The sequence below is a fragment of the Momordica charantia genome (genome assembly GCF_013281855.1).
Source record: "Momordica charantia cultivar OHB3-1 chromosome 9 unlocalized genomic scaffold, Mcharantia_2.0 BLBB01000009.1, whole genome shotgun sequence".
NCBI lineage: Eukaryota > Viridiplantae > Streptophyta > Magnoliopsida > Cucurbitales > Cucurbitaceae > Momordica > Momordica charantia.
The window spans coordinates 11,982,932-12,002,905 of NW_028275167.1; the positions used below are offsets into that span (position 1 = coordinate 11,982,932).

The 19,974-nt window shown below is 39.4% G+C and overlaps 3 protein-coding genes across 3 annotated transcripts; 1 reads left to right on the top strand and 2 right to left on the bottom strand.

Annotated features, from left to right (window-relative positions):
* Nucleotides 1-895: 895 nt before the first annotated feature.
* On the bottom strand, nt 896-1,384 carry LOC148208961 (uncharacterized). The gene has a single exon (XM_088117388.1). It carries the CDS (start codon nt 1,382-1,384, stop codon nt 896-898), a length of 489 nt encoding a protein of 162 aa, XP_087973514.1.
* Nucleotides 1,385-4,501: 3,117 nt separating this feature from the next.
* Nucleotides 4,502-5,059, bottom strand: LOC111017012 (uncharacterized). The gene has a single exon (XM_022292639.1). The coding sequence runs from the start codon at nt 5,057-5,059 to the stop codon at nt 4,502-4,504; it is 558 nt and encodes a 185-aa protein (XP_022148331.1).
* A 9,582-nt stretch (nt 5,060-14,641) lies between these two features.
* LOC111016998 (respiratory burst oxidase homolog protein E) lies at nt 14,642-18,981 on the top strand. The gene is made up of 12 exons (XM_088117849.1): nt 14,642-15,717; nt 15,800-15,959; nt 16,042-16,090; nt 16,164-16,277; nt 16,363-17,169; nt 17,261-17,356; nt 17,426-17,541; nt 17,621-17,791; nt 17,878-18,043; nt 18,151-18,354; nt 18,429-18,557; nt 18,629-18,981. The coding sequence occupies exons 1-12, from the start codon at nt 15,150-15,152 to the stop codon at nt 18,815-18,817; spliced, it is 2,769 nt and encodes a 922-aa protein (XP_087973975.1). The 5' UTR covers nt 14,642-15,149; the 3' UTR covers nt 18,818-18,981.
* The last annotated feature ends 993 nt before the right edge of the window (nt 18,982-19,974 follow it).

Sequence of the window (19,974 nt, forward strand, 5' to 3'; positions counted from 1 at the left end):
CATAGCTTTGGCTTTTTTATTTTTCGCCTTGCCCCTAATACGTTTCTGGATGGGTTGGTCATTACTTTTCAGGTTGGCATAAGGGCGAGTTATGTTGCTTATCGTATGGGATCTAAACTACAGCATGCCCATGTATTCAAGGCGGTTGTCATGAGTGCACTAGAAAAGGCAGAATCCTTGATGCAACAATCAAAACTCAAGAGGGCAGTGCTCGAGGCATCACTAGAGAAATCCAAGGTCGAAGTCAACGCGGCCTTGGTGGAGGTGGAGAACGCATGAGTTGGTTTTGGGCATAGTCGAGTAGCATTGAAGAAGAATACTATAGAGCTTGAGACTTTCCAATCTGACTCGAAGGACACCGCAAAACTAGAGGCCGCACTACGCTCTACTGGGGAATATGAAGGGCTTCAATGCGAGATTATGAGATTGAGCTTGGACTGGGTGGAAGAGAAAATGGGTCAATCTCATCTAGGGTTTGATATGAGTTTCATTTATGTCGCGCTATCCGAACCTACCCTTAGTACTGATTCTTCTTCGTCTGACGGTACCAGGAGAGGCAAGGACGCTAGGGTCGTGGTGGGTGTTAGCATAGTTAGCCCTGCCTCCCTTACAGTGAGGGTTGAGATTGCCCTTGCTGCTCTTGGGCCTAGTCCTACCTAGAAAACCATAGCCGAATTGGTGGCACACCTGAATGAGCCTTCAAATGCGACCCAAAATTCTACTTGAAGTTTTCGATGTCGCTTCCTCGTTTTCCTTTTTTGTATTACGAATCTTGTTGGTAATTAACATGTCGTTTCGTTTTGTTTCACGAAGTAGCACTTTTATTCCTAACACATGGCATTTCATTATCGATATATTTTGCTTATTGGTAATATAATTTTAAATGTTCCACATTTCATTTATGGGTCAATACCTTTCCCATTGCATCAGACAAGTAATAAGTTTCTGGTTGAGCCAGCTTAATGACCACGTACGGACCTTCCCATGTAAGACAAAGGACACCATTTGTTGGGTTCTTGGTGCTAGGGAGTACTTTGCGTAGAACCATATCTCCAACTTGAAACGCTCGTGGTCGCATACGAACGTTATAATGTTGCGCACTACGTTCCTTGTATGTCATCATTCGTTGCTTAGTGCCTTCTTGTAACTCTTCTAACAAATCCAACTGGATTATTAAAGATTCTTCTATAGTGTCGGGATCATAATTTTTTGTCCAAGGAGAAGGCAGCCCGATCTCGACTGGGATCATTGCCTCGGTGCCAAAGGCTAAAGAAAATTGGGTTTCTCCTGTCGCAATTTTCGCTGTAGTTCGATATGCCAATAGTACGCTTGGTAGCTCTTTTGCCCATTTTCCTTTGAAAGAATCCAAACGAGCTTTAGACATCTTTTTATGATTTTGTTAATGACTTCCACCTGACCATTAGATTGCGAATGTGTGGGAGACGATCGAAAGTGTTGAATGCCTAGTTGATCACATAAGCTTTTGAAAACCGAATTGTTAAATTGTCCTCCATTATCTATCACGATCGCATAGGGGATTCCAAATCGGCATATCAAATTTTGCCATACAAACTTGGTAATTTTTTGCTTAGTGATTGTAGCTAGTGTTTCTGCTTCAGCCCATTTAGTGAAGTAGTCTACTGCGACTACTGCGTATTTTGTTTGTCCTTTCCACTGCAGGAGGGGACCGATAAAATCTATTCCCCATTGGGTGAAAGTCTAGGGTCCAGTGATGGTAGATAATGGCTCTGCTAGTTGTCTAGGAATAGGGGCAATTCACTGACAGTGATTGCATTTTCAGGTATAGTCCTTAACATCTCGGTGTAATGTTGGCCAATAATACCCTTGATTGACAATTTTGTGTGTCAGTGATCATGCCCTTAGGTGGTTACCACAAATGCCCTCATGCACCTCTTGTAGGACATAAGCTGTTTTTTCTTGATCAAGACACTTCAAGAGTGGTAGTGAGAATCCTCGTTTGTACAAGGTTCTGTTATGAACAACATATTGTGTCGACCGACATTGTATTTGGGCCTCCATTTTACTTTTGGGAAACTTTCCTGTTGTCAGGTATTTCATTAAGGGATTCATCCAGGTACTTAATTGAGGGACGGTCATCACGAGGAGGCTTTCGAGCTTTCTTATGCTTGGCTTCGTTCTATAAGCAGCGGCTAGTTGTGCTAGTGCATCAGCGTTTCTGTTCTCAGATTGTGGTATTTGTCGAATTTTTCATTCTGCAAAATAAGTAAGCAAATTTCATACCTGTGCCTTATATTCAACTAGTTTGACTCCCTAGACCTGATAATCTCCTTTAACTTGGTTTACTACCAACATTGAGTCACTGTAGATGCGGAGACAAGTTGCTTCATATTCTTGACTGGCTTTCAGTCCTACGACAAAATCCTTGTACTTGGTCTCATTGTTTAAGGTCTTGAATTCAAATCTCATAGCTGTTTCAAACAGTTTCCAGTCGGAGAAACAATTACCAGTCCTGCCCCACACCCATGGTTGTTAGCGGAGTCGTCCACCAAAATATTCCATAGCCTCAGGGTTGAGTTGAGTTTATCGATAGCTTTTTGGCTCGGGATGGGGTTTGTATCTAGCGGTTCTTCTATTTCAGCGGTTAATTCGGTAATAAAGTCAGCCACTACCCGTTCATTAATGGTCGTTCGTGGTTTGTAACATATGTCGTGTTCGCTAAGCTCTACCGTTCATTTCATAAGCCAACCTGATGTCTCGGGTCGCTGAAGGATCTGCCTTAAGGGCAAGTTTATGTGGACGGTAACAGTATGAGCCTGGAAGTACGATCGCAAGCGCGGAACGACAGTTACAAGGCTAGAGCAGCTTTTTCAATAGGTCGGTATCGAGTCTCGGCATCAGCTAAAGCTTTACTGGTATAATAAACGGGCTTTTGAATGTCTTGGTCTTGTTTGATTAGCGGCGAGCTGACAGTTGTGTCAGACGCTGCCAGGTACAGGCATAGCTCATCTCCCAGACTTGGCTTTGCTAGCATGACAGCTATACCAAGATATTCCTTAAGTTGAGTAAAGGCTTCTTCACATTGTTTTGTCCATTCAAATGGTTTTTGTTTTTTTACTAGCTAGAAGAAAGACATACACTTATCTGTTGCACGAGAGATAAAGCGGTTGAGGGCAACTATTCTTCCACCAAGTCTTTGCACTTGCTGGAGGGTCGTTGGAGAAGTCATTTCAATAATTGCTCAGATTTTGTTCGGATTGGCTTCAATCCTCTGTTGATGAACTAGGTATCCTAGAAATTTTCCTGACACCACTCCAAAAGTGCATTTGCTGGGATATAACTTCATATGATACCGTCGCAGGATATCAAAGGCTTCGGCCAAGTCGTCTTCGTGCCGGGTCACATGTCTGCTTTTTACTAGCATTTCATCGACATATACTTCCATGTTTTTTCCAATTAATGGTGCGAACATTTTGTTGACCATTCTTTGTTAAGTGGCTCCAACATTTTTTAGACCAAAAGGCATCACCTGGTAACAGTATAGTCCCTACTCCATGATGAACAAGGTCTTTTCTTGATTCGGGCCGTACATTCTTATTTGGATATACCCGGAATAAGCATCAATAAAATTGAGAACTTCGTGCCCCACTGTGGCATCTATTAGTTGATCTATCCTTGGCAATGAGAAGCTGTCTTCTGGGCATGCCTTGTTGAGGTCAGTGAAATCGACGTACATACGCCATTTTCCATTGGATTTTTTTACTAATACGACATTGGATATCCATTGCGGGTATTATACCTCGCGTATGAATCTAGCTTTGAGAACGTTTGCCACTTCTACTACAATGGCCTGGTTGCGTTATGTGTTGAAAGGTCGTCGCTTCTGTATGACTGGTTTAAAATCAAGACTCACATTAAGCTGATGTACCATCACTTTAGGGTCTATTCCTAGCATATCGTTATGAGACCAGGCGAAGATGTCTGGATGGTGTCTCAAGAACGCCACTAAACTTTACTTAACCTTGTCTTGTAATTGGGCTCCTACTTGAACACATTGCTCGTCAGAGATTAAGGGACATTCTCAATTTCTTCTGCTGGTTCACCATGAATGTGCTTTCCGTTGTCTGGTAGCTTGACTGGAGGTGCTACTGAAGGCTTCTCCGTTCCAAAGATGTTTTTGCTTGGGGTTTTTCGAGGTCGCCTTTCTGCATGGGAATCGGTTCTCAAAGCCATGTCATTCATGAGCGGCAAACTACTCGCCTTGAATGATCCCTGCCCCCTATGGTGTTGGAAATTTCATGACCTGGTGGTATGTCAACGGGACAGCCTCCAAGTTGTGTATGGTGGGTCGTCCCAAAATGGCGTTATAAATCGAGGTTAAATCCACTACCAAGAAGTGAATAAGCTTGGTCAGACTGCACATATTTTCCCTAAAGGTCATGGGTAGTTCAATGTTGTCGACAAGGTGAACCTACTCTCCTCCAAATCCGACCAATGGAGTAAGGCAGCTCTTCAATAACTCTCATCCAATACGCATTTCGTCAAATGTTCTTAAGGTGAGCACATAAGCCGAACTTCCCCCATCCACTAGAATGCGGTGCACTCTAATATTCGCTATAACCAGCGTAATGACCAGTGCATCATTATGAGGTTGATGAAGAACCTGAGCCTCAAGTGCATTGAAACACAGAGTAGGGGTCTTATGGTTAGTAGTAGCAGTATAAATAGTATGATCATATAGCCTTACCCGTGCCTGTCTGGCTTGAATCTTTCGCTTTCTACTTGACTCCCCTCCTACGGGACCGCTAGATATTGTTCGAATTTCTCTCGTGGGGTCTTGGATTTTGACTAGAGATTTTTCTTTCGATGTAGAGGGGAGGGTCCCTCGTCGCCGGTCTACAAATTCTTTGAGATACCCATTCTGTATTATGGACTCAATTTCCTCCTTAAGACGAATGCACTCGGAGGTATTATGTCCGGTTTCTCGATGGAACAGGCAATACCAACACCGATCCCAGGGATACGAGATTGGCTTTGTTTTGATCGGCCATTTAAAGAGGTTTTTATCCTTGATTTCCATCAAGATATGTTATACTGGTGCAGTAATAGGGGTGTATTTTTTAAAGTTTTCCAAGGGGCACTTTCGTGGTCTAAAAGGAGCGCCGAGTTTAGCTTTTTTCTCAATGTTGGTATTGACATGATCCTTTTGCCTTTTTGTGCCAGAATCTCCTATCGATTGCCCGGGCTCATTATGGTTATTGAGAAATTTTCCAACACTTATATGCTTTTGCTTTTTGCTAAAAAAATCGTCAAAGGTGAGCGGGGCCTTTTTTCATAGAGACTAGAGGAACTTTTCATCGCGTAGTCTGACCATGATAGTGGTTAGGGCGATCCTTTCTACGCCACCTTCTACCTTCAAGGCGTCGTTGTTGAATCACATGATATACTCTCGAAGGCTTTCATGGGCCTTTTGGTGAAGAGTCAAGAGGTAGGTAACTGGTTTCTTGTGTTCCCGACCTCCTAAGAAGGTATCTACATGATCTATGGGATCGGTCGTAGCATTGTACTACTATATTGCGAGCCATTTGAATTTGTAAGGAATACTTACAGCTACAACGCTGTCAGTGAATGGGGTAATAGATTCATCGGACAGTTCATATCCATCCTCCATTCTTCCCCTATTGACAGGGAGATTTTTTACAAGGTTGCAAGGGAATGGTCTTCCTTCCTCGGAAGGATTATGGCTCTGTCGGTTGGATTTCAATAGGTTCCGAAGATCTTCTGAGTTACGGCTGATACCTTATTCTCTTATGTGATTCAAAAGGTTAAGAAGATCATTGTTGTCAACTCGTTCGCCACAATCTGGTGATTGGCGAGTATCACAATGTTCTTTCCTTACAAAATATTGCGAGGGAATTGGAATATTCCTTAGCCCATAGCCCTAGTTTGCCTTTGACCATGATCATTGCCTCCTAGAACTAACCTTTCTCGTGGTACAGGGATCAGACTTTTTCATCGCTGACTTCCATGGGTTATTTCCCTTTTGTCGAATCTCGTCGGGCGTGGGAGATGGAGTACTGGCGCAAGTTCCAGCCTGACCTTGTCGTGTTAACAAAGCCAGTACTCAAGTCATGTCTCCTTTTAACCTTTGGACATCTCGAGCAACTCGAGTGTGGTGACTTCGCATTTGCCTTGGAACAACCACTAGAACAACTCGTTGAGTGGCCATAGTGTGGGTTTCTTCCCTCCAATCTTCGTTGTGCGAATGATTGGTACAAGAGGCTTGATGGCATGTAGGTATGCGAGAGGGATTGGGATGCTCGCCATTTTGGCATTCAGTCACTGTTCAAGGTTGGTTGGATTATTAAGCAGATTCATGATTTGGAATACAAACTTTAGCTAGGGTAGAATCAAGGTCTTCTTTTATCGTCGATCCCCATAGACAGCGCCAACTATTGATGCGTAAAATGTCGAGGCCAATTGAATCGCGTGATCCGAATTTGACTCGATGGCTTGTTAATAGGGGAAAGATAAATTCTTGACTTGAACGGTTGGATCGAAGATGATCTTAACAAAGAAAATGTGAGCTAATGCCGGCGAGGTACCGGTATACACTCCGATGCTTAAGTCAGTGTAATAACTGATGAGAAGAAAGAGAGAGAATTGCATAGAAGTGTAATGAGTTGTGTTGTTGTCGTTCTACCTCAATTAGATTAGGATCTTCGTATTTATAGGCTCATGGGGGAGGAGGAAGATTTATTTCCTTTCAAGCAATATGGTCAGGCTAAGATGTCTACTATGGAGGCATGTGCACCACCCTGGGTATGGCACGAAGATGTGTAGGGTAGTAGGCTGCCATGATGGCATGCGCTTCATTCTCTAGCCAAGGTGGTTGCGGTGACCACAAGGGAGAAGGTTGCGGCCACGGGGCTCGCTCCCTTGCATGGAGAAGGGCACTGTTGCTGCTTAATTGGGCCGCGCTTGCTTTGCTTGGAGGTCGTGCTCATTGCATTGAGAAGGGGCACCGCGACCAATTGGGTCGCACTCGCTTGGCGCAGAGGAGAGTTGTGCAACCTTGGTGGTGGCACGCGAGTATTGGTTGATGGGTCGCTCTCGTGGTGTGTTTGCCACACTTGGTGTGCACGGGATGGGCCGATGGGCTATGGTGGTACCTGCCCATGTAAGACTTTTGCATGACCCTCCAACAAATTTGTTTTTGGGGTGGGGTGTTGTCCTCTTCACGTTCCTCCCCTTGAATCTTAGAGCGGAGATCTCTCGGTTCATGTTCAAATTCAAGTTCTAAGTTTGAATTGAAGTTTTGGGTGCTGCGGATTCTTGTTCCAAATTCGAACGAATCACTCAAGTTTCAAGCTTTAATTCAAAAGTGTTTAATCTGTTAGGGTGCTAATTTCTCAAATAGGTCCATTTTTAAAAATTTTAGGGTCTAATTATTACCATTAAAAAATTAGAGGTTACAATTTTATTATTTGTAAAAGTTTAAAGTGTTTGATTTTTACTGTGGAAGATTTAATTTTTACAATTGAAAGTTCAGAGGTGTAATTATAACAATTACCCATAACAATTACCCTACTTCAAGAGTAGTTTATGCAATTTGTTCAAATTTTTTAATAAATTAAAAATAAAATTGAGAATTATAAAAGATTAAGGATCAATTGAAAAAACTTTGAAAAATTATCGAAGTATATTTTGCCCACAAAAATTAGCAATAAATATTGGTGGTATAAATTACACTTTTAATCCTGAATTTGAGGATATAGTTTCTATTTAATCCTCCTATATTTTAAAATCTGACACTTTAATCCTCAATCTTGACAAAAGAGTTCTAAATAGTCCTCGAGAACAAATTAATATTGGTGAATTTAATAGAAAAACAGCAAGATCAAGATGTTTCTAGGACGACGACGATAGGAATGGAGAAGGCTGGTTGGAGGCGAGGGCACGCAAACGGAGTTAAGAGAGGGCTAGATGGAAGAGAAGGCAAAGAGAGAGGAAAGAAGGTCCCTTCGGCCCTAAAACAAGTATGAAGTTAATATATTTTGGCATCTCATTCGGAAAATTCAAGTGAGCATAGTTTATTCACCAAATTAACTACCACGTAATTTTTCTAGTAAGTACTCTAATATTATTTATTCAAACTCAGGGCTAAAATTGTATTTTACTCAACATTGTTCTATATGTTTTGTGCCATTAAATTTCCAATCTCCGTTCGAGTTAAATAAAAAAAAGGGACATTATCGTCTTTTATTGCTTCGTTCTTACTTTTCAACCAACAATGTCGTTTGGTTGTCAACCTGACTCAACTAGTTAAGACATGTATCTCCGACTAAAATATCGTGTAGAGATGACAAAAAACCTTCAGAACCCGATCCTCGCAGGTACCCGATCCGGTCGGGATGGAAAATCCACAGTTTGACCGGAGACGGGGTCAAACCGGGGATCTCAATCAAGGTCCTGGTAGGGATGGGGCGAGGATAGGGGAGGTCTCCCCGCCTCATCCCCAAAGTTTTGGGGACAAGGGTGGGGATGAAGGAAAAAATCCTCAAAAGGGCGGGATGGAGATTGCCCCTTGGTCCCGTCCCGCCCTATTGCAGACATGAGTCATGCGTTCGAACTCCACGCCCTTACATGTTGTTGTATTAAAAAATAATGTCATTCACCTACTATTTAGCATATTGTAAAATGATTGATGAGACTTGAAAGATTATCATTTCTTTAGCTAAATTGGAACCACCAAATATTCAAATATATCCACAAAATATATATATAAATATATATTTCAAACTACTTCTCATATGCATTCATGATATTTCTAAGTTTAAATATGTGCGAATCATAACCAATAAAAATGAAATTTTTAATAAAATAGCTCAGTTCAATTGATTTAATAATTAAATATCATAAAGTAAGTTTGGTTTCACAAAATAAAACTTTAAAAATTATTTTTAAATTAAAATTTTATGAGTTTTAGTCAATTTCAAGTAGTTGGTTTGATTCTTATAAAAACCAACTTCAATGTGTTGAACTAATTAGCTTAGGTTTTTAATATGTAATTAATATTCCTTCAAGCTCCTAATCAATTAATTAATTATTCATACAATTTATTTTTGTAAATTCTCAAAATCAAGGGATGATTTCACATGATGGTTTTGAGTAATACATTTCTATATTAGTTGATCCAATAGCCTCATATAAAAAAGAAGTATTTTATGGTTGGTTTGATAATGGTTTTTGTTTTCTTTTATTATTATTATTTTTTTTTTGGAAAATTATTATTCATGTTATTTCATGGAAAACAAACTTAGGTAAATTATCCACCTATCAAATATAAATTTTTATCTAACTATATGATGATGATTTTTTATTAGTTTTATTTGTTTAGTCAAAACAATAGTTTTAGAATATTTACATTTTAAATTTAATCAATTATTTTAATACAACAAAACAATAGAAAATTATAACAATGACATGATAGCATTGTAATAAATAAAAAATTTGAATGGAAATATGCAGTGAATTCTGTTTTTAATATGTGTTGATGCGGATTCTTAACTAGCAAGTGTCATGCATATCTTGGTCTCTTAGCTCAAATTTAATCTAGCACCGGTGTCCAGCACACTCTAATGCCTAAGTTAAGACTTAAATGAGTGTAAATGGGTATGGAGCACTTAGATATTAGTAGAGATTTTGCTCAAGAATTCCCACAATTAATTCTTGTGAGAGTTTGCATACTTGACTTCAGGATTTAAGTGTATCTTTTATACGAATAGAGAGAAAGGGTGGAAGATGAGAGGTGGGAAGCCGACATTCTGCATCTCCTTGTGACATTTCAAAGTAGAGCGGGAGCATCAAAGACAGCAAAATGACACAAGCTCATACGCACGGCTAATTACAAGTGTCAGTCCCTTTACCCGTATCTAGACGCTCATAGGGTGGAATTGGCATTATTCCTTTTCCAATGTCCTCAGCACTCTCCTCTTTATGGATCATGTGGGCTCCATGTGCCTACTCAGGAACGTTTCACGTGGTGCTCTAGAGTTACCTCTCAACAATGTATTTATTAAAATGGTCAAAGATGATGGGAGAATTAAGAGCAATGAATTAGAGCACGACTTAGTAAAAGTATGTATTAATTTTCTTGAAGTAGAAGGTTCAATCTCCCACCTAATATTATTCTACTAAAAGAAAATGAAGGACAATCAATTTAACCTTCAAGATACATTAAATTAATATTTTAAATCTGATTTGAATTTGATCTCTATCGTAATCCTTATGGTTGGATAAAATTTTTAAAAACATATATGATGTTACTAAATGTTATATTTGCTTTACATGTAAAATTTCTTTAATTTGGGTATAGAGAGATAAAAAGAGGTAGTTTATGCTCTATGGGAATTAATAAGATTTTTTAAGATGTGCAGGGAGATTGCATATACGGGCGGATTCAGCGTACGCCCGCCCACTCAACTTTATAATATATATATTGGTTAATTATTTAACAAACTTTTTCTTGGCTTGGTGGCACATTGCATGTCCAGTACCTCCCGACGCCCAACACATGCATTTTGTACGGTGTTCACGGCTTGAGTTGGATCGAGTTAGGGAGGGTTTTTGGACCAATCCGAATTTTTCGAATTGCGATATATAGGAATCATCGGATTTGAATTAGATGGTCAATCCAACCCAACCAACCCAACCCAATATTTTCGGGTTGGTGGTTTTTGTTTCTATTTATTTTTTTATTTTTCATTTTTAATTATCACGACGGCGACGAGAAGTTAGGATTAAAACTTAATACACGGGCGACAGGAAGTTAGGATTAAAACTTAATACACGGTTGAGATTAATATAAAAAAAGGAAGCAGAAAATATGAAAACCTTAAATGAAGGGTGAGGATTAACACTAAATGAACGTTAAAGTTGAAGATAAATATATTATTATATATATATAATTAAGAAAAATACACATATATGCATAAATTCGGGTCGGGTTGGGTTGATCCGATTTTTTAAAGGTTAAACCCCGAGACCCAACCCAACTCAACCCAAGGCTTCATCTAACCCAACCCAACTCTTACGAACTGGGTTGGGTTCATCAGGTTGTCGAGTTTTTTGAACGCCCGTAGCATTTTGATCTACTTCTTCAATATTTTTAAATAGTGTAGTTACTACCCTACTGTTTATAACCTAAAATTCTTTTTCTTTCCAATTTATCCATACATAATTGTTGCCGATAATTTCAATACTTATTTTTCTTTTCAGTTTATACGTTGCTGTTGCATATAGGTAATATCTTCAATATAAATTATTGTACTGACATATCTCTTCTTACTCTCTATAAATCATTAAAAGAAATATTAATTTTAATTATTTCGAGATTTTGTAGAGTTTTAAAGAACTCGACAATTTAGAGATTAATTGCTTAATAATTATCATATAATACTATAATTTTTGTTTTAATTTTTTATATCAAATATAAATAGAAATTTTAAAAATATTTTAAACTTTTAAAAAAATTAACTGCATAAAACACTGTAATTCTTATAAGAAACTAATTATGTAAAAAATTCAATCATACTTCTTATTGAAGAAACTAATTATCAAAATAAATGGATATCAATACCTTCTGAAATAAAGTTTTATATCTTTCGCCTATTCAAATTATTATGCAGCGATTTATTAATATGAAAATTCGTAGATGACGTATTAAAGTAATAATTTGATTTGTTTATGAATTTTGAGATTGATAACTCTAAATTATTACTACTAAATTTTAAGTGAATTTTTATAAACAAAAACTCTGAATCTGCCACTAATTGTATAGCATATTTTATATCTATCTGAAAGTTCATTTGGTTTCTTCAAGTTTTCAACTTTTTACCCCACACGAACCTTAATAAAACCAACTAATAATATAGTTATTCAATTTATTAACCTTCACACGAAATTTATACTGAAGGTTAGCTTGTCGTTCTCTGTAAATCCAAAAATAGAAAAGGAAAAAAACTAAATTGATTATATAAAAAGTAAAAAATTAAAACGGATAGGAATATTTAACTAAAGGAACTAAAATTAAAATTTTGAACTAATGAAACCAACTAAGAAATAATAATTATAAAAAAAAAATGGTCAAAAATTGAGGGAGAATGAAGGGCAGTCAAATGAAAATTAGGCTTGAAGATTTGGTAATATCCATGGAGGTGAGAGATGTTGTGTACTTTTATTTATCTATGAAAGGTATGAGTTTCGACATGTCGTACTGCACTGGCGCTGGCGGGGAACATCAATGATTGTGTCGTACTGGATTTTGGCGTGAGATGTAATTTAATTAGTTAGAAACTAGAATTACGTGGATTTTTTTTTTTGAAAGGGAATTACGTGGAGGGTTGATTGGGTGTAAATAAGGATATATGGCGGAGTAACTTTATGCCACCTCATAATCCTCGTATATTAAAATCTCAACTAAATCAACGCTAACACTATAATATATCTTTTTTTTTACACTGATTGAACCCTATTCAAATTGATCACATAATATATCTTTATTACTTTCTTTAGCTCCGGTGATCATATTTGGTTCAATATTCTTAGAAGTACTTTGATAGTACTTTCTAGGTCGAGTATTTGAGACCTAAAAATACTCTACATATGCTTTATCACCCAACAATACTTTGAAGTATTTTTTACTTTTTCAAAAATACTTTTCTGTTATTTTTTAAAGGGGATGAATTTTGAAGGGAGAATATTTTTTATCATAGCAAAAATATTTATTTGTATGAGCTAAATTTTGTCGGTGTATGAACTTGAATAGAGAATGAAAGATAATGATATAGTACAAATTTGGATGAGTGAAAGTGTAGTAGTTTTTTAATAACATGCTAATTATATATTATTAATTAGGCCTAAAAAGCAAGATTGTGATTGAATTGAAGTATTGTTGAATTTAGGTTACTAATTAACATTATGTTGACTAGTAGGCAAAAAAAAAAGTTTAAAATTGCGTCGGCAAATAAAGATAGAAATGATTGAGTAATATTGTGTGATGAAATGAATATTTCTTATAATCAAAGAATTTAAAAGCTTAAGCTTCACACCATTTGTCATTTGAGTTATATGCACCAAACCAAACCTCCAACACCATCATCATCCATCCATCACTCGTTCATCATTCCTATTACACAAACAACTATGGCTACGAGAAATTCTTAATAATGTGATTTTTTTTAGTTATTATTTTGGTCATGTAATTTTATTTGAATTTATTTTAGTTTCAGTACATTTCAAATACTATTTTGGTCATTGTACTATCACATATCCATTTTGATTCGTATACTTTTGAAAAGTGACAATTTTGATTTCATATTTGTAAAATTTTAATACAAATCATTTAAATAATATAAACCCTTTAATATAAATTTATGGTTACGATTAGTAAAGTGATGCTAAAGTTTTTATGGAAAAAAATGAGATGAAAACGAAAATGAAAAGAACGAGGTGATCACTATTTAAAAATACATCAGCGGCACCTAAAATAAATAAAAGTGGAAAGTATAAGGATGAAGATAGACATTTTAGATCAAACGAAACAAAATCAAGATTAGTTTATAAATTAAAGAAAAAGAAAAATGATGCATGGGATTGATGGGACAACACAACAACATTTACATTTCAAGATCCCAAGACACCAAAAATATTAATTGTTAAAACCCTCTTAACTCTGTGCTCTGTCCACCGCAAAATATAATTTTGGGATAAATTCCATTTCTTTTTTCTTCTTTCAAGTTTGGTCAATTTTTATGTCAAATTTTTTACTTCATAGAGTTGTACTTTTGTTAGTACAGCAAACATGGCACCAAGCATGATCAAATTGCATTTAGACTTTGATAAATATTGTTATGAAATTTGTCAATAAAATATATTCTCACCTAGGTTTAATAGATTTCAAGTCACAATTGATAGATCTTTAGGGAAAGATAAAATTAGAGTTGAATTGTTTTGTTGAAATTGGTAAGATTGAAATATATATATGAGACCTAGATTTAGTTCGATGAAATTTAATGTTAAATTGACACTAAACTAAAAAACTTAAAGTTGGTGCGTATTCTAACATTTAAAGATTGAGGTCAAAATTGATGCAGGTTAAGAGATCAAAGTTGAATCATTCCCCTATTCAATTGTTGGTGTTATTATTCTAATATTAATAGTTGATGTACGATTCTAGAAGAGGTGAAGGGTTGGCTACTAATCTGATGTGGATGTCCAAATCGCTGAGGTGATGACTGCAATCAAAACTTTACTAGTGTGACACTCAATCACCTACACTTTGAAGCTTAGATTAGTATTTAGTTTGAGCTGGTGTGGGACCAAACTTAGGAAGGATGCATAGAAATGGACCCTATCTTTCATAGGGGAAGCTTTGAAAAAAATTGTCCTAAAATTTCATCCCTCTAGATCTAGTGTTTAACAAATTTTATGTCGGCGATATCCACAGTCAAAAGTACTTTTTCTGAACCATATTGCCCCCGACCTATTTGAGTTAATGTTCAAACACGTGTCTCCCAATGAGAGGAATTAAGTGGCAGACTTTGATTCCACCTATAAGTTAATCAACCCTATAGAACAATATGGGGGATGGAACCTCGACCTGAAGGATAAATCATCTATTATTGCACGAAATGGAATAATATATGGGGTTGTGTTGGAGGGGAGTGATGAATGAAAGAGGGAAACATAAATTCCGTGGAAGCTTGTGTTGTGCTTGAGTTGCTCTTCCCGTCGCCATATCAACATCTGATCCTGCGGTGGCGTTGCTGTTGCTAGCTGCTCTGTCTCTTTCCCTCTTTCTATATATATTCATCGATTACAAAGACAACGTAAGTTTGTTGGTATCGGCATTTTCTGCTCTCATTTCTCCAATCCCAATTCAACCATAATTCCCATTTCCTATTGTTTTCCACTATGTACTACACCACAGCTTCCCCTCCCTTTATTTTGGTGTAGAGAGAGAGAGAGAGAAAAAAGAGTTTTTATTATTATAAGAAGAAGTTGAGAGAGAGGGCGTTGAAATGGCGTGTGTGGGAATTGGTTGAGAGGTGTTTTTTCTTTCTCCAACACCAACCTCCATTTCTCTTCCTCTTCCTTCTCCCATTTCGATGACAAGGTCCTGGTCCTCTTTTGGTAAATTATCCAACTCCAACTACAGCCGCCGCCTCGACGACGATGACGGCGACGGCGGCGGCGGCGGCGGCGCCGGAGAGGGAATGCTGCCGGTTTTCCTCAACGATCTCGTCCATCCGCAGGACTTCGTGGAGGTCACATTGGAGGTGGAGGACGATTCCGTCGTGGTCCGCAGCATCGCTCCGGCTGCCACGTCATCCGACCCCCAAGACGACGCCGTTCTCTCCATCACCACCAGAATCCGCAACAAGTTCCCCTGGCTCAGGTCCGCCTCCTCCCGCGCCTCCACCGCCTCCTCCCTCGACAGGGACGACACCACGGCGGCGGCGATGGGGGGCATGTCCGCCCGCGACGCCCGCCGCCTCAATGCGCAGCTGCAGCGCACCCGATCCAGCGCCCAGGCGGCGCTCCGCGGCCTCAGATTCATCAGTCGGACCACCGGAGCCTCCGACGCCGCCGAGCTCTGGCGGAGAGTGGAGTCCAGGTTCCATTGCCTGGCAGTCGCCGGATTGCTCGCCAGAGATGATTTCGCCGAATGCATCGGTCGGTGTTACAAACTAGGAATTTGAATTTCGTTTAATGCAAAAAATTAAGTTATGGATGATGATTAATGGATTTTGGGCAGGGATGGTGGAGTCGAAGGAGTTCGCGCTGAGAATATTCGACGCATTAGCAAGAAGAAAAGGACTAAGGATTTCCAAAATCAATGTGGAGGAATTGCACGAGTTTTGGTTGAAGATTTCAGACCAAAGCTTCGACGCCCGCCTTCAAATCTTCTTCGACATGTAAATCTTCTTTCAATCATTTTTTCGCTTTTGGATTTTGATTTTGCAATCTGAGAGATGGAATTATGATATCACAAATCAGGGCGGACAGTAATGAAGATGGCAGAATCACCAGAGACGAAGTGCAGGAGGTGAGTCCCTCACTCTTCTGCTTCATAATTACACAAAAACGGCGCCGTTTTCTTACACCAATTCCCACTACAGCTGATTTTGCTAAGTGCTTCCGCAAACAACCTGGCGAAACTCAAGGAGCGAGCAGAGGAATACGCTTCACTAATCATGGAAGAACTCGACCCCGAAAACCTCGGCTACATCGAGGTACCAAATTCAATTCTATTCTATTTCTAATTTTTTTTAAGATTAAAAGATGAAGAAATTTGAAATGGATGGTGTTTCATCTCAGCTATGGCAGCTGGAGACTCTGCTTTTACAGAGGGACACGTACATGAACTACAGCAGACCTCTGAGCACCACCACAAGCGTAGGAGGATGGAGTCAGAATTTGAGCTCCTTCAAATTCAATCCGGCCAGATTGATCACAACAGCCACCGCCGCGCTCCTCCACAACTGGCAGAGATTTTGGGTTCTGCTCCTGTGGGCCGCCGCCATGGCCGCCCTCTTCGCCTGGAAGTTCCTCCAGTACACAAACAGAGCACCCTTCCACGTAATGGGCTATTGCTTACCCACTGCCAAAGCCGCCGCCGAGACTCTGAAGCTCAACATGGCCCTCATCCTCCTCCCCGTCTGCCGCAACACTCTCACCTGGCTCCGGTCCACTCCGGCCAGATCCTTCATCCCATTCGACGACAACATTAACTTCCACAAGCTGATCGCCGGGTTTGTCGCCGTCGGAGTCGCTGTCCACGGCGGGGTTCATCTGGCCTGCGATTTCCCCCGCCTGGTCAATTCGTCGCCGGAGAAATTTGGTGTCATAGCGTCTGATTTTCACGGCCGGAGGCCAACGTACAGGGAGCTCTTGACGAGCATCGAAGGGGCGACTGGGATTGCGATGGTGGTGCTGATGAGTATTTCGTTTACGCTCGCGACGCACCGGTTTCGGAGAAACATTGTGAGGCTGCCATGGCCGTTGAACAGGTTGACGGGGTTCAATGCGTTTTGGTACTCGCATCACCTTCTGGGTTTTGTTTATGTTCTGCTTCTTGTACATGGGACTTTCTTGTTCCTTGCTCACAGCTGGGCTCAGAAAACAGTAAGCTATGAAATGATTATGAAACTAAGAACTCTGTTTGATTTTGGTTTTTGTTTTTGCTTCAATTCGTTGAGTTTTGGTTTGGTGGTAGACGTGGCTGTATATCTCCATTCCTTTGCTGCTCTATCTTGGGGAGAGGAGCCTTAGAGCCTGCAGATCTGAGTATTACTCTGTTGAGATTTTGAAGGTAATTTAATTGGAGATTTGAACTTCCGACTTTAAGAATAGAGCTATGCTCATGTTGGGTATCGAACAGGTTTCGGTGCTGCCGGGGAATGTGTTCAGCTTGGTGATGTTGAAGCCTCGAGGATTCAAATACAGAAGTGGGCAGTACATATTCCTTCAATGTCCTGCAATTTCTCAGTTCGAATGGTGAGTGTCGGAAATGTACTCCAAATGTCAGTTGTTTCCGCAAAGAAAAAATAATGTAACCTTGAAACAACCTGCTCAGGCACCCATTTTCTATCACTTCAGCGCCAGGAGATGAGTATCTGAGCGTGCACATCAGGACTGTGGGCGACTGGACTAGGGAGCTCAAGTGCGTCTTCACCGACCATGTCAACTCCAAACCCCTCCCCGGCAGGGCCAAACTCGGCCACTTGGTCAAGATGGAACGAGAAAGGTTAATAATTCCAAACTCTAAGTTTAAGAACTTCAAGAGTTGTGTCTATTTAGTTACTCGACTTTAAAAAATTTGTAACGATGCAGCCAGCCGAGATTGCTGGTGGATGGACCATATGGAGCGCCCGCACAAGACTACCAAAACTATGACGTGCTTCTCCTCGTCGGACTCGGGATTGGGGCCACCCCCTTCGTCAGCATCCTCAAGGATCTTCTCAACAACACCAAAACCATGGAAGAACACACGCCAACGGTAAACTAAAAACTTGCCTTTTTTGCAACCAAGGGGAAAATGGCTCCCTCCTCCTTCGCTCCTCTAGAGAATAGATATTTTGCTTGCTTAACTACGATTTGATACAGGGTTCAACAACAGAAACAACCAGATCAGAAGACAGCTCAAACAGCTTTGGTTCCTTAAACACGACGCCAAGTGGAAAGAGGAAGTTTCAAAGTAGGACGGGGACGGGGCAGGCGCAAGCTTACTTCTATTGGGTGACGAGGGAAGCCGGTTCTTTGGAGTGGTTCAAAGGGGTGATGGATGAAGTAGCAGAGATGGACAGAAAGGTAGGTATAGTAAAAGTAAAAGCATATGCATCATAATCTACTCATCTTAGCTATAAAATGAATGAATGAATCAGGGCCAAATCGAACTCCACAACTACCTGACGAGCGTGTACGACGAAAGTGACGCAAGGAGCACATTGATCACCATGGTTCAAGCTCTCAACCATGCCAAACATGGCGTCGACATCCTCTCTGGAACTCGAGTATGATACCTTCACAACCCTCGGTTTCACTTTTGGTATTGAAATGGATGATGAAAATGGCTGGTATGCAGGCGAGGACTCACTTTGCTAGGCCGGAGTGGAAGGAAGTGTTCGGGAGAATAGCATCGAAACATGCTTACAAGACGGTGGGAGTGTTCTACTGCGGGATGCCGTTGCTAGCCAAGGAACTCAACGCCCTCTCGCTCGAATTCACTCGCAAGACTGCCACTCGATTCGAGTTCCACAAGGAATATTTCTGATTTCAACAACTCAACTACGAGGGATCAAAAAGAGTTCTTATAGTTTTACCCTTTTAGTTACATGTACATTCAATTACCATATATTATACGTTACCCTACATTCTTTTTTAACAACCTCACATAAATCAAATGAATGAATGAAAATTATGTATATTTTTATGATTCATGATTTTACACTATTCTATGGAGAGCAGTTAATTGCGACAGCCACACATTAAATAAAAGAAACTTGTAGCCTAACTAAACAATTTTAAGACATTAATAACCTCTCCGTACAGGTCCCAATGTCTTATCCCTATTCTATCATTTGTATTAAAAAATTGTATTCTAAAAGATTCTTCTTAAGCATGTTTGATGAACTGACACAATAAGAGTGCTTGACTCGCACTTTAGACTTGTTTAAACACATGATCAAAAGCTTATTAATCCTAACAAATTCTTTTGTATAATTGAAATATAAATTGCACTCAAATTTCTCAATCCCAAACTTTATTACCCAACTACTCAAAATCGTGAGTCAAACATGCATAAGCAATTTGATTTTTTCCTTGGAATAACGCTTTAACTTTTTAGTGGGAATTTGAACCTCTGTCTTAACCAATTGAGTTATGTCTGACTTAGAGCTTCTAACTTGTTACATTATTCTTTATTGGCGAACAACGTTGACAAATAAAAGGGGCGATTCATCCACACCATTACAGTTGTTAAAAGATTGCAGCAGAAAATGAAGGTTGAGCATCAAATCTGGAAATTGATTTGGCATTCCTAATGAGCCGTCCGTCCCTCACAAGAACAGCTGTTGGAAACGGACAGGATTATTCTAACACAACTCAAATAGTATTGCACAATGTTAATGATGGCTTGAAATAATACAATATAATACTGTCATAATATTCAAGATTAAAATTATATAATATAAAAAAAAGAACTATACACAGCACAGCTATGGAACAATTTTAAATTTTGAAGTCCAAGTCAAAATCAAGAATGAATAGAAGTTTGATGAAATAATTGAGGTTGCAAGCGAAGACCCGACGAACCCAACTCAAACCATAAGGATGGGGTTGGGTTAGATGAAGCCTTGGGTTGGATTGTGATTTTCCCAACCCGATCGGGTTGAGTTGGGTCTCGGGTTCAACTTTTAATAAATCAGGTCA